At 31.8% G+C, this 16,182-nt stretch overlaps 1 protein-coding gene across 1 annotated transcript; it reads right to left on the reverse strand.

The window, feature by feature from the left end:
• Nucleotides 1-4,810: 4,810 nt before the first annotated feature.
• Nucleotides 4,811-12,672, reverse strand: LOC110109980 (WD repeat and HMG-box DNA-binding protein 1). Its single transcript, XM_020841239.2, has 12 exons — nt 12,249-12,672; nt 9,668-10,767; nt 8,161-8,337; nt 7,960-8,073; nt 7,732-7,836; nt 6,790-6,924; nt 6,649-6,704; nt 6,321-6,426; nt 6,128-6,244; nt 5,923-6,049; nt 5,714-5,844; nt 4,811-5,621 (listed from the first exon to the last, which is right to left on the reverse strand). Exons 1-12 carry the CDS (start codon nt 12,520-12,522, stop codon nt 5,133-5,135), a joined length of 2,931 nt encoding a protein of 976 aa, XP_020696898.1. The 5' UTR covers nt 12,523-12,672; the 3' UTR covers nt 4,811-5,132.
• Nucleotides 12,673-16,182: the final 3,510 nt, after the last annotated feature.

The following is a 16,182-nucleotide window of genomic DNA, read 5'->3' on the forward strand; positions in this document are numbered from 1 at the left end:
AAAATAATATAGATTATAATAATCTAATTAATTATTAATTTAATTAATAATTAATATTCAAATAATTCAAAATAGGAAATTATTTATTAATTTAAATTTAAATATTAAAAATAAATTATCTGATATTTTAATTAATTTAATAAAAATAATTTTAAAATTGAAATATTAAATTTTAAATAATTAAATATCAATTTAGCAAATTAAGTAATTAATAAATTAAAATAATTTAAAATTTGAAAAATATTATAATTCGAATTAGATATATAAAAATAATAATAATTTTCTATTTCAAAATAATTTATTTAAATTTAGAAAGTATTAAATTTTAATTTAATTAATTACAATTAAGGTGATTAGTTATTAATCAATTAGAATAATTTAAAAAGAAATTAATTATAAATTTAAGTTTAAATAATTAACAAATATCTATGATATTTCAATATAATTAATGAAAAATAAATTTTGATATTTTAGAAAGAATAATAATTCATTATTAATTAATCTAAGATATTTAAATAATTAACTAATTAAAATTGCTAAAATAATAATCTTTAACATATATTTATAAATTTAAATTATAAAGTAATAATAATTTTGTATTATTTTGAAAATAAAATAGTTAAGAAATTTTATTTTATCATTTTAAAAAGTAATTATAATTATTAGTATTAATAAGTGTTTAATATAAAGTAATTAAAATTATTTTAAATAATAATAAATATGACATTAAATAGATTCAATTTTTAAATTAATTAATTAAAAATAATTATTAAATTTTAAACATATTATAAAAAAACTATTTTATTTAATAAATATGTTTTTTTTAACTCAAAATTAGTCAATTCTATGCACGCTAGAAACGAAAAAGGGCCGTCTCGAGGATGGCTCAACAAATTTTGATGATATTTTAAACGTAGATTAAGGACATGAACAAAAGTCGTGGGGAGGTGTTTGTTTGGCTTAAAAATGGCTTATTAGAAAGTTAAATAGATCTAAGTGAGGTGACCTAAATCTACGATTTTTTGAAGAATCTCATCGTTGGATCTTTAAGTTCTTTATACGGTTGAGCTTGTAGATTATCCGCGTATGTTTCTCTAGTTGAAACCACGACCAAACAAACTCTGGGTCAACCGACTCGAGGCCTTGGACGGATCTAGCCATGATCTCATCAAAAAGTCTCCTCCGACGGGGTTTGACTGATGGATTTGTGTAGAAGAAGGTAGGGAGAAGTTGGAAGATCTCTCAGCTGAAGAAGTTTGGGTTGAGAGCGGCTAGGGAGATAATAAAAGCCAGAGCCCCTCTCATGAAGTCCTAAAAGAGTATTTAAAAGATTAAGATCTTAGATCCACAACTAGGATTCATCCTAAGGGTAATTAGGAGTGAATTGAGGTGATTTAGTCGTGGGTTTGATTACTTGATTTAAAAATAAATTTAAGCTCATAAGAAGGAAAAAAGTATTAAATATATTGAATTAAAATTAAGCTCAAAATCAAATCGAATTTGGGTCAATTTGGGATTCAGTTTGATTTGCTAAAATTAACCCAATTAAATTTAAATAAAATGACGACTTGAATCATAACAAACTCAACGCGGCTAAAGTGGACTAATCGGGCTTAAACGAATATGGTCGAGTCTAATTCAACTAAATACGAGTTGATTCGAGCTCGAATTAGACTTGACGGGGCTTAATTAAATTGATCCAAGGCCCTCGAGGGCACTCGAATGAAAATCGAGGTCAACAGTCTCGTCCCTCGGTACACTCTGTCCCCCGCACAGCGGTGTCCTTTCGGATGTCCACACCTAAGACCATTAGAATAAAATTCATTAAGAAATTTTCATAAAAATTAAAAATCAGAAACATCTTAATTTTTAGAATCTTAAAAATAATTTGAAAAAACTTGAATTTTATGTTTAAAATCATTCCTTCCCTAAATGTTTTTTTCCAAAATTTTTGAGTTTTAGAAAAACTCTAGATTTTTAACACAAGAAATACATGAGAAAATTAAGAAATTTCTTGATTAAGAACATACCTTAGACTTCCCTTAACTTCCCTCTTCGATTTCTCCCAAGAAACTCGCAGGAAAATCGCCGCCCGTCGCTCGCCAAAACCCCTAGCCGCCGCCCTTCTCCCTCTCTCGTTCGCTCTCTCCCTTGCTCGGCCAAAACAAATGACAAGGGACCAAATATTTCAGTTCCTTGTGAGGTATTTTGGTGGTGGGGGCAAATGACGCATGTGCCCCACTAGCCAAAAGTTCTTATTATGAAGAGGAGGGCTATTTATTCTTTTGGCCATTAATAAACTTCATTGGTTTTTAATTTTAAATCCATGCAAAGTTAAGTATAAGTTCTTTATATCAAATTGCTCAAAATTTTGAATAAAATTTAATAAAATTGATTGCGTCAAATTCTGTCATCTTAAAAAATTCACCTATTTTCATCATGGTGCATCGAAATGCAGACAATGCTTAGGATCAACATTTTTTTGTTTTACATGGAATGCCATGGGTATAAGGCAATGCATATATTGTTTAAGTAAAATGTAAATTATAGTGAAGGTTTGACTATTCTTAGTTAATTTACTAAGTCAAATTAACTAATATTTGATGGATGAAGAGTTTAGTTTTATTTGAACCATGGAATACAAGGGTTTTGAAGGGTTAATGATTTTATTTGGATTATATGCAGTGATTTGACCCAAATGGGTTTAGCTTGATCATATTTGGACTTAGTTAACCAAGTGAACTATTGACTGGGCCAGGGTGACCAACCATGTCCAATTCTCTAGGCATTATACTCAAGGAATTTTAGTGAGAATCAGGGATGATTTGGGGTTCAATTAGAGGTAATTGGGGAAAATGATCTATTGGGTTAGATTTGGCTAGCTCAAATGGGTCAGATGAGTCAAAGTGGTTCAGGGAGTTAGTAATGAGTGATTTGATATATAAAGCTCCTAGTGAAGTAGTTTGGATCATAATTGAGGTCAATGAGTCAGTGCACAGTGCAAGGCAGCATACTGGGCTACCTGATTATAGTGCAGGGTTGCAATTGTCCAGGTGATTGAGGTTTAATTATTATTGACTATATAAGTGATTTGAGTGTAGTTGAATGGCCAAGATGATTTTGAATCAACTGGTTATAGGTTGACTGAATGTTGTTCGTTAAATGATTATAGGTTGACTGAATGTTGGATGTATGATTGAAGCTCATTGAAGGTTGATTGTAGAGTAGATTGAGATATAGATTGATTGAAGTGTTGATTGTAAAAGGTGATTGAATGTAAACCAGGGAGATGTAGATCAATGTAACCTCATACAAAACATGAGGTCAACATACACAAGTATAAGAAAGAGTAGATGGGATACTCAATTATGATAATGCATATACTATGCATCTTACTTAATCCTCATTTTTAATATGATATAGAAAATTATTATAATAAACTGGAAGTTGTGCAAGGTTTAGTAAGATTTATTCAAAATAAAGACATATGTGCTAAACCATCATTAACAATGAATGATGTGAGGTTGTATCATAATAATTTGGAGAATTTTGGAAGCTCAATTGCTCTTAAAATGACGAAAGAAATGTAGCCTTTTATAAACTTAAGCCTACATTTTAATAATGAATTTGTAAAATGCAACTCAAAAGTATTAATATTATTTGAATTATAGTTGAATGGTGGAAGATGTTTGGCTTTAATGCACCAAACTTACAAAAATTAGTTGTTCTAATTCTGAGCCAAACATTATTGTCATCTGGATGTGAAAGAAATTGGACCCTATTTAAATACATTCACAATAAAAGGCAAAATCACTTAGAACATCAAAACTTAATTATCTTGTATATATATATATTTTAAAATATAAAAATAATGCTTTAGTTTAGTTAAAGCTTCATAATATTGTTATACATAATCCTCGATAATGTGATAAAATTCTAAAAATTTAGTTTTTGCAACTTGTAGACTACCAGATGGAAAATTATTTAACAATAATTAAGGCATTTTTATAGAATTATACACCAATATTGTGATTACTTTAGTAGTGTAGAATACAATTTATTTTTTGTGTATGTGCTTGAAATGTTTGAATTATATTAAAAGTAATTCTGTTGGTAAAGAGAAGGGATTCTATTGGCGGAGAGAAAGGATTATGTTAAATGCTATCTATTATGTGTTGGAAATTGTGAAGCCTAGGGCTAAGGAGGGATTTTGTTGGCAGAGAAAAGGAATTTTATTAGTAGCAAGAAGGAATTCTGTTATTTGTTATGTGTACAAAATTGAGGACTGAGAGCAATTATGATAATTACTATAAAATATTTATTTATATTTAATCTATCTCAATACAATTTTAGTAGTTATCAAAATGTTTATAAAAATTCAATATCTATTCAATTTAAGCCTTCCTTACAGTACTTCAATTTATAGCCTACTGAATCGTGTTAGCCTTACTACTACTTTTGCTTCCATTTTTAGGCAAAGGAAAGAGTAAGGAGCAAGATGAATAGTTTTGATATCAAGCTCTAATATGTAATGTATATATGCTTGTGGTTAGTTTTCTTTTTTGCAGGCTTAAACTTTATTTTTACTTTTTTATTACTAAACATTATTGTAGATAACCTAAGATTATATAACTCTTTCATTAGTCCATATTGAACTCATCCATCATATTGAGCCCATTACAATTTGAAGTTTAGCATCCAAGTATGCATTCAACTCATTAAAAAAATGTTGTCAAAGGATAGTTTAAATCATCTAAAAATTGAACCATCCAATGGATAATTCAACTCTGAACATTTTGAGACATTAAAAAATATAAACTGACATTTGTATTTTCAGAAATGAAAAACTTTATCCAAGAAAAGCTTAACTCACTATAAACACAAACAAAAATTATTGGTCATCTTATTATAAGCCAAGAAAGGATACTGCAAAGGCATAAATACTTAGGCTTCGTTTGGGACAACTTTCTTACTGCTTCTGTAAACAATTTTGTAATACAAAAAATTAGTATTTGTACTAAAAAATTATTTTAACAAGCAATAAGAAAGTCGTCCCAAACAAAACCTTCATTTTCATTTATGATTCATTCCTTGAAACCTCACAACGCCGTTGGTAACCCTTTCACCTTTTTCTACTTATCAAGCTTCTTCATCTTCTTAATAGAATCAAGAAGAGATGTTGATGTTTTTTCAAGCTTATTTGATGACTTGGCAAATGGATTTATTGGCCTATGACAATGCTTCTGATTAACCGCCTCAATAGAACTAGAATTACCTGTGCCACCACCTTTTACAGGTAATTGCTTCTCTTCCTCTTTTGAACTCTTTTTATTGAGTTCCTTCTCTGTTGCCTTTATCACTTTCTCAGTTCTATCATGATTGTTCGACATCTTTGAAAATGGTATTGTGGCAGCCTGAGACTTCTCTGCTTCATTACTTCTGTTCCCACAAAGTTCCTTTCTTTCTTTATTCTCTTCGTGTTCTCCATTTTTGTCTTTCTTGGAAGCTTCGGCATTTGCAAATACCTGTGAAGATGAAAGATTGGAAATAACAACAGCTTTGTTTACGTCCATGACAGAAGAGTTGTTTGAAACCCCTTTAGATTCATTTAGCAATCTTTCCTGCAAGAAATGTATAGGAAATAAGCAGTCAAAACATTTGAAAAAAAAAAATTTTACAGGAAAATTTTATGGATATTGTAACTAGAAGCCACCTCCAGTATTTCATTGAAACGCTCGGCAAGGATAGGAAGCTTCAGAGTGGTAACCAGCTTAATTGCACCCTTTACTGACTTATCCATAGAAAGCAGTCTTGCAAGTTCAGTGGCCCTCACAAGCTTATCAGCTATAAGGACATCATCCAAACAAACATTCTTAAGATTCAAATATTACCCAAAAAAAAAAAAAGTATAAATAAGAATACCATTGCAACAAGTGGAAATAAGCCTCAAGATGCAACGGTCAATAGCAGACTCCATATCAAATGCTTCATCATCAAGTGCAGTTGTGTCGAGACCAGCAGCTGCATTTTCATCTATCTTCTCCAGAATCTGAGATCAAAATTTTGATGAGTTTGAGCAATTAAGCAAGCCAAATAATAGACAAATATGTCAAAGGAAAAGAAAAACCTGATAGAGATGCATATTTCTAATAATGAACTCGTTTTCCAGATCATCGGCGCCTAGATCAGAGCAGGCAAGAGGGAATTTAAGATCAAGTAGGATGAGAACAGGCTTTGGCATTACCTGCAGAAACTCTGAAAGTGTTAAATTGGAAGGAGTAAGTTGGTAAAAAGTTGTAGCAACACTCAAAAGGACTTACCAATGGGTAAGAGTTGGGGGACTTGCATGAAACACAGAAGAGCTTGTTTGCATTAAGACCTACCATCCAGTAGTTCTCATCTTCAGACTTCTTTGCTTTACTAGCACTGCATTTAAATTCATATCCATCTCATGACTGATTCTAAGGCTTAGTTTGGGACGGCTTTCTTACTGCTTCTTAAAGCAGCTTTCTAATACAAATATTTTAGTTTTTAACTTTTTATATTAAAAATTTGCTTCAAGAAAGCAATAATAAAGCCGTCCAAAACAAAACCTAAATGTATGAAGAATTGACTTTGGACAACATGAGTTTTGTGATCAATCAGTACCTAAAGATGGGGAGCCAACTGTTACCATATTGATTGGTTAACATTCTTAGTACCCCCTGCATGCATTCCATCAATTAATTATGATCATTAGATGAGTTTATAAAAAATATTAATTTTATCATAAGGGAACTCCTGGCAAACCTGGGAGTCATAGGTGCACAATTGACCTTCTTCACTAAATCCAAACCATGATAAACAAGAACCAGGAGACAAGGGAAGACGGCATCGAATGAGTTGAGTTCTGCCATTAATATTGAATACTTGTACTTCTAGCACCTGGAAAAGAAAACAAAAATGAAAAAAAAATTGAAGAAAGACAAAAGTGTAACATGTTTCCTCAATTGATCAATATCATCAGAATCAGTAATCAGAAGCAAGATGAAAGTTAAGTTTGGTTTCCAATCTTGCTTTAATTCAAACGTGGGCATTACGGGCAGGCAAAAGTGGTCAGGATGGGATTTAAAAGATGGATTTGGGCACAATAAGCAGGATTTATCAAAGGAAAAAAAAAGAGTAAGAATGGATCTCAAAATTCTTAGATTTGCTAAGAAAGCATATCATAATACAAAATTTTTCTTAATCAAATATCAGCCGTGAGCCAGCAATGCTGAGAACCTGGGATCTGGGCCTATTTCGGGCATGCATAGGTTGAGCAAGGGACAATTTGATGATTTTGATTTGAAAAGCCATGCATGTCTGCTCTGAATAAGACCAACCAAAGCACATTCTTTAGAAGGCCTGGCTAGCTAGTCCTGAAGAAAGCAGCTTCAAAAGGTCAAAGGAGATGATCAATGGTTAAGGCTTCGTTTCGGACAACTTTCTTACTGCTTCTTAAAGCAGCTTTCTAAAATTTTTGAACTAGAAAGCTACTTTAAGAAGCAGTTAGAAAGCTGTCCCAAATGAAGCCTAAGTCTACTGATTGAGATAACAGGTAAGTGAGAGGCAGCCTCTTATCAAGATATTGATTGGTGAATGGATCAAAAACTTTTGAAATCCTGCTTAGAATCAGTTTTTAAAATCGCAGAACATATACCATTGAAAAAGGAAAAAATTCATTATTTGTAAATTTTGCTGTGAGCAAACCTGATCTCCTGAGGAAAAACAATCTGAAGCATGAGTAACCACTGCCAATTTATTTCTGAAGCCTGCTGCAGTCACCACTGGACCATCAAGACAGAGGACGTGCCTCTGAAACAAAAGGCACTAATTAATTATTACTATAAAAAAAGAAATAATAAGTTTTTTCACCCAAAAGAATCTTTTAATCAGCAATAAGTGGATTATCTTTACAGCTTTATTGAAATTACAAACCTGCAAACCACCATCCGTGAAGATGCGAAGAAAATTAAGACTTGTAACTGCAGCTACCCATCCGGTTCCTAAAGCAACAGCCTTAACTTCTTCGGCTTCAAACCTCATTGACCACTATTGTTATTGAGAAAACAAAATCAGTCATAGAGGTGAGAGTGGAAAACATAGCTAGCAATCGTAATGCAAGTTCAAAAAACATGCCTCGCTATTATTAGCCCAGCTTCCAAAAGGTCGGTACATTAGAGTGCTCATGCTTTTTGTGCCCTTGCATGGATTTGCAAAGATGCTGCCATTTTCATTCAGTGCAGCCATGGTGAAACCAAAATAGTCTGTCATAGAAGGAACCCTTGGCCCTCTCCCAGTATCGTGAAAGTCGACCTATAAACAAATACAAGGCGAAATAGGAAAATACCTAAATAACACTATTGAGGATAACAATATATTATTGTGTGCGGAACTTTTATTTGGTCCGGTGAACGTACACAACTCTACGTTCGGCCGCTAGCAGAATCGTGCCACGCGTTTTCATTATTTACCGCGCGCCCCGACAACCCGACTCGGAACGGACCCAAGATTGCTCGGTATTGCTAGGTATTGGTCGATTTTGCTCGGCAATAACCAATACCGAGTTGTACCGAGTTTTTTCTACTAATACCAAGCAAATACAGAGCAAATCTCTAGCAATACTGAGCAAATACTGAGTTGTACCGAGTTGTAAAAAAACTCGGTACAACTCGGTATTTGCATGGTATTGGTCTTCATAGAGCGGTATTTCTCATTTTTGCAAAGCAATACCTATCAAATACCGAGCACTACCGAGAAAATCGCGAACATAGCATTCTCGGGTTCCGCTCCGGGTCAAGTCGTCGGGCCGCACGGTAAAGAGTAAGAGCACATGGCGACATGTTATTGGCGGCCGAACGTAGCTCTACGTCCGGTCATAGGACATAATAATTGTTTGCGGACTGGAGACCGTTTTTCTCTATATCTACGATAAAAGTACAATTAAAGCAAATTTATTGTAGCAGATGTAGACAGAAAGAAAATCAAACGATTCTCTTCTTCTGATGTCCGCACACAATAAAAAGTCAAGGATAACATCTATAATAATAATAATAATAATAATAATAATAATAATAATAATAATAATAATTTATCTATTTATTTATACACCATAAAAAATATTTTTTATCTATTTATTAATGATAAATTATTTAACATAAATAATTTATAGATGCAAATTTATAATATAAATTTGATATATAACCTATAGATGAAAATTATATTTAAGCATATAATATAAATTAATAATAATTTATATTAAATTTATAAATTTATATGTGAATTAAATTTGTATTAAACATGAATCAAATTTTAAAATTGAATGTTTTTAAATTTAAAATTATAAAAAATATTGTTTATGAATGTTTTTTTTAGTCATAAATTTATATTATTGTATGATTATTACATCATATTTAAATAATTTTAATATTTATTACATCATCCGGTTCAATCCTGATCGAACCATTGAACATTAAACCTCTCATTCTTCTGGTTTAATGTACGGCCCAATTTTCACAACCTTAAATAAAAATATCGTGACAATATTAAAAGCACGAAATCACCTAAAAGAAAGCAGAACCGCTTGGGAAAACAACAAACGCATCAAAATAGAAATGGCAAAATTATGAAATGACAGTCTCTTTACCTCAATGTGGGAGTAGCCCTCATTTTCAATTGTAGTTATGCTTCCAAGCAAGTTGTAACAAAGAAACCTTCGCTTGCCCACCTGCACGGGAGTAGAACCTGGTTGAAACGCTTCTTGTAATTTTGGCCTGACATTCCTAACTGAACTTTCACACTCTTCTGTTCCACCTCCAAATCTTAAATGCTCTTTGCTTTTGGCAGACCTCTTACGTGACACAATTTGCTCAAGGAACCCATCACTATCTTCATCAGATTTATCGAGTAATGAATGTTTCCTTAATCTTTTGCTGCTAACAGGAATTGAATCACCATGGCTTTCTTCCATAATTTCATCTAAACTTCCAGAATGGCTTGATTTTTTATCATCCTCTTCAAACAATAGGAGACCATTTCCAGTCCTTGATTGATGGTTATTAGCGCCATCTGTAGGGGACCTCATGAAAGAAGGGACAGGGTTCTCCCAAACACCAAATTTACCCATAACATCAATAACAGCCAATGCGTTGGCATTAGGCTTCCAAGATAAGGAAGATATCCTTTCTTCAAATTTCTGTCTATCAATATCCTGCCTCTGATCAACATCCCAGATTAAGACCTGATTATCTAAGCCTGAAGTTGCAATGTACTTTCCATTCGGAGACCAAGATAGGAAGCAAACAGTTTTCTCATGGTCTCCTTTCAAAGTAAATAACTTTTCAGCCGTGTCTCTGTCATACATCACAATATCATTCTTCAAACCCGGTACAGCTAAGGTCTCTCCATCAGGGCTCCAAGAAAGAAAATTCAAACGTGAGGCATCTGAATCACAGTTTGGAGCTACAGATTTCAAAGTATGCACTGGTTTTCCAGAGGAAAGTTCCCAATATGTCACAGTTCCAAATCCATCAACTGATGCCAAAAATTCATTTTTTGGATCAAAAGCTAGGCCAGTAACAGAACCATTATGACCCTTAAGCACTCTTGAGATTGAACTGTCAACAGTAGCTATCAGTTTAATGCCGTCATCATCACCAGCTGCAGCCAACAAGCTACCAGACTTGTTGAATGCAAGAGCACGGATTGGCAAGGTAAATCTTGTAACATTGCTTTGAAACTCCCCATCTGTAGGAAAACCATAATCCAATTTTTGTTTATATAAATGAGGCTATCACCATGATAATTAAAATGCAACTTTTAAGGAAGATCAAGAAAGAGATCTGTGAACGTAATTCTTAAGTATTACACCGAGCTTGTTTGATTTATAAACGAAAATCCTGCAACTACAAAGAATAACACGAAGGATATCCTAGCATAAATCCCAATGCAAATCTACGCAACATTAAAATGCTTGTACAGACCAAGAAACAATAGGCAGGACAAAAACCAAGCAAAAATAAATTCAAGCCAAGCCAGGTTGTCTGCTTCCTCCCACCATTGTGCAAGAAAGGGTTCAATGGCTGTTAGTGTCTCCTAAGTTCGAAGAAATTCTAAAATGCTGCAAGTCACTCTGATTGATAGCAGTGGCTGAACTGGTCATCTTACATTGCAACGCATAAAAGGAGCTTTCTTATTGAAAAATGTCAAGGTACGGATTGCCTTCAAACAAAAATGACATAGAATTGAAAACACAATAATGATCAATTGATGAAGATAATGAAGAATCAACAAAAACAGAATCAATATTTCATCTCCAACTGAATTCCATTTCAAATTTTTTTTTTAAAAAAAATCTATGTATATAATATCTCATATCAGATGTGTTTTATATCTAATCATACCCTTATGCATTTTAACTTTTCGAATTAGATCCACTTATAATTTTTTTAACAAAAATAAATATTACTCGATAAATTAATTTGAAATACAAACATGCACTTAATAAAATAAATATTTACAATATAAAATAAAAATTACATTAAAACAAATAAATTGTATATTAATGCTATATTTTAATTATGCTATTGCATTTTAAATTATTTAAAATGAAGAATTTGATTTAAATAAATTGATTACATAAAAAATTACACATAATAAAAATTAGAAAATTAATAACATAAGTTAAAGTGTTAAACTAATATATTTGAGATTAAAATCTTAAAATTTAATAATTTAAGGATAATTTTATAATTAAAAAAGTAAGTTTGTGAACAATGAGATGCCAATTCATATACAGCCGTAGAATTGGAGCTGTGAATACCGTTCTGGTGGTCATGTCAAGACAACTACTAAAGGATGTTTGAAGTTCTATTGGAGATACCCTCAGGGGCATCATTGCTTTTGAACAGGTTCAAAATAGAATTATCATATGTTATTCTCATTATATCCCACTCAGAACTATAGCAAACAGCAACAATGCCATGGCATCTGAGCTCAGCATATCCAAGTCGATTTTAACGGGAATAGTAAATTAAGCTTATCACAAAACATCTACTTATTCCTTCTAATCTGAAAATTCAAAAAAATAGGGCATCTTAATAAAAGTTAATACGATCTAATTTCTGTCAAATTTAAGTCAGAAAAAATGCGCTGCATAATCAAAAGGTTCATTTATAAAAATCATTGACTTCAAAAACAAAGAAGCGACATTCATGAGGGGCAATAACCTGGAAAGCTATACAGCTTGACAGAATGGTCGATGGAACCGGAAGCAAGGGTGTCAAAAGTTGGGTTTAGGGCGATGGCGGTCACCCCTTCCCGGTGATGGCGGAGGGCCTTTGCTGGCTTCGCTGGCTGCACAGCATCGTGGATGAAGGCGGTGGAATCGTCCGAAGAAGCCGTCACAAGAAGGCCTCCGCTGTTATCCCAGATGATTGAGCAGACTGAAGCGGCTCCGTTTCCCCTATGAGCCTCCTTAAGCTTCACCGTCCTCCCTTTCATTGCGATCTCACCCCGTCGATGTCTTCTCTTAGCCTATTCCTCGCCGGAAAGAATCACAGTGTCCAGCAGATTCTCTAGGGTTTTGGTTTGTGGATGGTTTCTGCAGAAAAATGGCCGAATTTGGCGCGAAATAGGTCTTTTCGCGGGAGAAGCAAAAAAATGTCAAATTATGTCAACGGGTTTTATTTTAAGAATAAATTTCGAATAAATTACAATGAATCTTAAATTTATTTATTTATTTTAAAATTAATAATATGTAAGAGAAATTAATTAAATTTTATATTATATCATTAAGGCTTTAAATTAACAAAAAAATAATTAAAAACCTTTAGCTATTTTTTCCTTTAATTTATGCCAAATAGTTCTCACCATCATTTATTTTGTAAGCCAATTTTTTTTATTAAATTATATTTGTTAGGAACTTTTCATATAACATATGCTAAAGATATAGTCACATTAAAAAAGCCAATGTTTAACATTTTCAATTTAATAATTGACATAACTCGTCTCGATATCAGACAGTTTATATCATGATTGTGACAAGATTGAGCCCAATATCCGATCGAAGAAGCACTGAAACAAATCTTCCAAAATATATATTACACAGAGTCACTACTAAATGTAATATAAAGCAGAAGACTATTAAATATAAAAAATAATTTTCTATACATCATTCAAAAGTATATATAATTTGAAGTATCCACAACATCACTTTGCAATTGATAACATAACCAATAACCAAATAAAAGTCAAACTTGCAAAAATAAAACTAATCAAAAGGGCATACTTAGAGCACAACTCAGTAGACTATCGTAATCTAAAACATAAATTGATAACTAAAATCAAAATACTGAAAATATTATGTTGTAATAATAAATTGAAGTATTGTACGAAAAATTAAAACTGAAATAGAAGTTGAAATTGAACTTCATATAAGCATTTAAGAACATTTAATAACTTTAGAAGTTGTACTGAAACCGATTGAATTTTAAGCAAACATTTCATAGTGATTATCAAAATGGCTTTCAATCTCAAATTTCATATATATTCATTAACATAATCTTACCACGGTCACCCACTAGAGCTAGTGTAATAAAATCTTACCTCAATCGACCACTAGTGCATAATAGAATCCCACCTTGGTCGCCTATTGACATCAGTATAACAGAATCCCACCTTGGTCGCCCACTGTCACCAACATAATAGAATCTCATCTCGGTCTCTCATTAGCACAAGCATAATAGAATCCTACCATCGTAGCCTATTGTTACTGGTATAATAAAATCCACCTCGGTAGCCATTAACCCCAACATAACATCACATTATCACACATTTCTTTCACCATTATACACATTTTTTGATGCATTTCATTAATTAAAATATAATTGAACTCAATTCAAAATTTATCAAAATGCCTTAATAGTAGTTAACATAAATACTACTAAGCAAAAATGCACAATTTTTAAATATAACTAAATTACCAGAGATTGTGTAAAAAATCATAATAAGACTTTAACCGTAGAACAATATAATTTTTCAAAGTACTGATAAATTTTTTTTCAATAAAAACCGTACAAATTCCAAAACATTTGGTGAAATTTTTTCAAAAAATACTCAAAATATTTGTAATCATAATCTCTATAACATATAAAAAATTACACAGTGAAAGTTTTACAAATACAAAGTTATTCTCATTTTTCGATAACAAAAATATTAATTTTATGAAAAAATTTCAAAAATACTTAATTATTGAAAACTAAGATAGGCAAAACATAACTTACATCGATTCAAACAGCTTTCTTAACTAGCCCGACTTATAAAAATGGTTTGACGTGGCTCAAAATCCATCTTCTTCCTCTCTAATTCTCTCTCATGTCGATTACATGTGAAAGAAGTGAACATTATTATTTTTGGATGTGTTATTAGTGGATTGGTGCGGCAGCTATAATAACTAAAATATTTGAAATAAATTTATTTAAAAATTATGAAAATTTTGAAGAGCGCTTTAATGTTTTGATGAGCGTTGTGACGTTAGCCAATAAACTATATATATATATATGTCTTACCCCACTGGCACCCGGCTCCCCTTGAATCATGTAAATTAGTTGCCCCAACTCCTTATAACTCCCAATCAATCTCTAGCTCCTTATGCTCTTAATAAGTGAATCAATTAAGTGGATCAATAGGGTATCACGTGAAGTTATCATATCATGTATCTGATATCATTTAATACTTCATTTAAAATGTGATAAAATTATATCAAATCGTTCAAAATGATCAAATTTATAACATATCTAAACTTGTACGGTGAAAGTTTATGAAATCAGGATATAATATAATTTTTACATATTTAGAAAAGATAAAATTTGTAGAAATCAAAATAATTGAAAATAGAAGTAAGAGATTAGTCACTTACAATGAATAGAATAAAATTTGTAACATGAATAACTGATAAATATGATCGAAATACATTTCTCTTTCCTCTCTCTTCTTCTCCTCTCTCAAATTTTCCTTGCCAAGCAACCAAGTGAGAGAGTTGATGGGGTGACGTAGGTATATATATTGTTTATGGACTAGCATTAGCGCTCACCAGATCAGCGCCAAAGTGCTCTACTTCAAAATTTTCATATTAAAAAAAAAAATTATTTCACATATTGAGTTATTACAAGCTCTCAGCTTCACCATCTAAGAAAAATGCAACTAATGTAACATTTCTCTTTAGAGATAATACATCCCATCTAGAGTCTTCTCTATCATTATCAACCACTCTTCAACTGCTCTAGGCTCAATAGCACATGAAAGTTTGAAAGGCTATAATCCTAAAATTTTATAAATATCTACCCATATCATCAAGACAAACATTAAAAACCTATGTATGAACCTCGCATACCAGCTGTGTTACTATATCTGTAATATGAGAAATTACCTAAGAACTGATCACAGGAGCTGCACCTTGAATCTGAGCTCCTTGACTAGAGCTCTGACTGTTGGTCATATCTAAATCTGGCTAAGGTGGATCAACCATTTCAAAATATTAAAAATAGTTGAATGTAATACATGTACATGTCCAAAACTACCTGGAAGTATCTCACTATTCTACATATTGAATCAAATGGCTCTGTTATGATTTGCTTCTCCGACTTTGCTTTGATACAAAAAATGCTTGATATCATACAGGTCATACCGTGTCAAATTGTGGTAAGACTAACTGTCACATATTCATGCTAATCTAATCTAAATTGTTACAAGCATATTATTTTTGTTTATGTGCATTGAATACAATTGTAAATTATGGCAACCTATTAGGATGTTAGCTCATTATATGATTTACATATTTTAGGGAAGAATAAAGACCTAATGGGTGAGGAATGATTCATATTTGTTGTTTATAAGTATTATATTTTATGTTGTTTAATCTTTTATAGTAATGGATGTTTTCTAGGATATATTGATTTATATATGATCCATGATTATTATAAATAATGTTTTGATTTGATAAATATGAAAGGTGTATATGATGATGAGGAGACTTTCTATTTTGGTTCTGCTATTTTAAATATACATGAATATTAGTAGTGGCTCTGGGATAAAATGAGAGAAAAAAAAAACAATCTTCTAATTACATCTTAGTGCATCACAAAATATTATATAAAGCATGTT

This window comes from Dendrobium catenatum, unplaced genomic scaffold (genome assembly GCF_001605985.2).
Source record: "Dendrobium catenatum unplaced genomic scaffold, ASM160598v2 fragScaff_scaffold_1676, whole genome shotgun sequence".
Classification (NCBI taxonomy): domain Eukaryota; kingdom Viridiplantae; phylum Streptophyta; class Magnoliopsida; order Asparagales; family Orchidaceae; genus Dendrobium; species Dendrobium catenatum.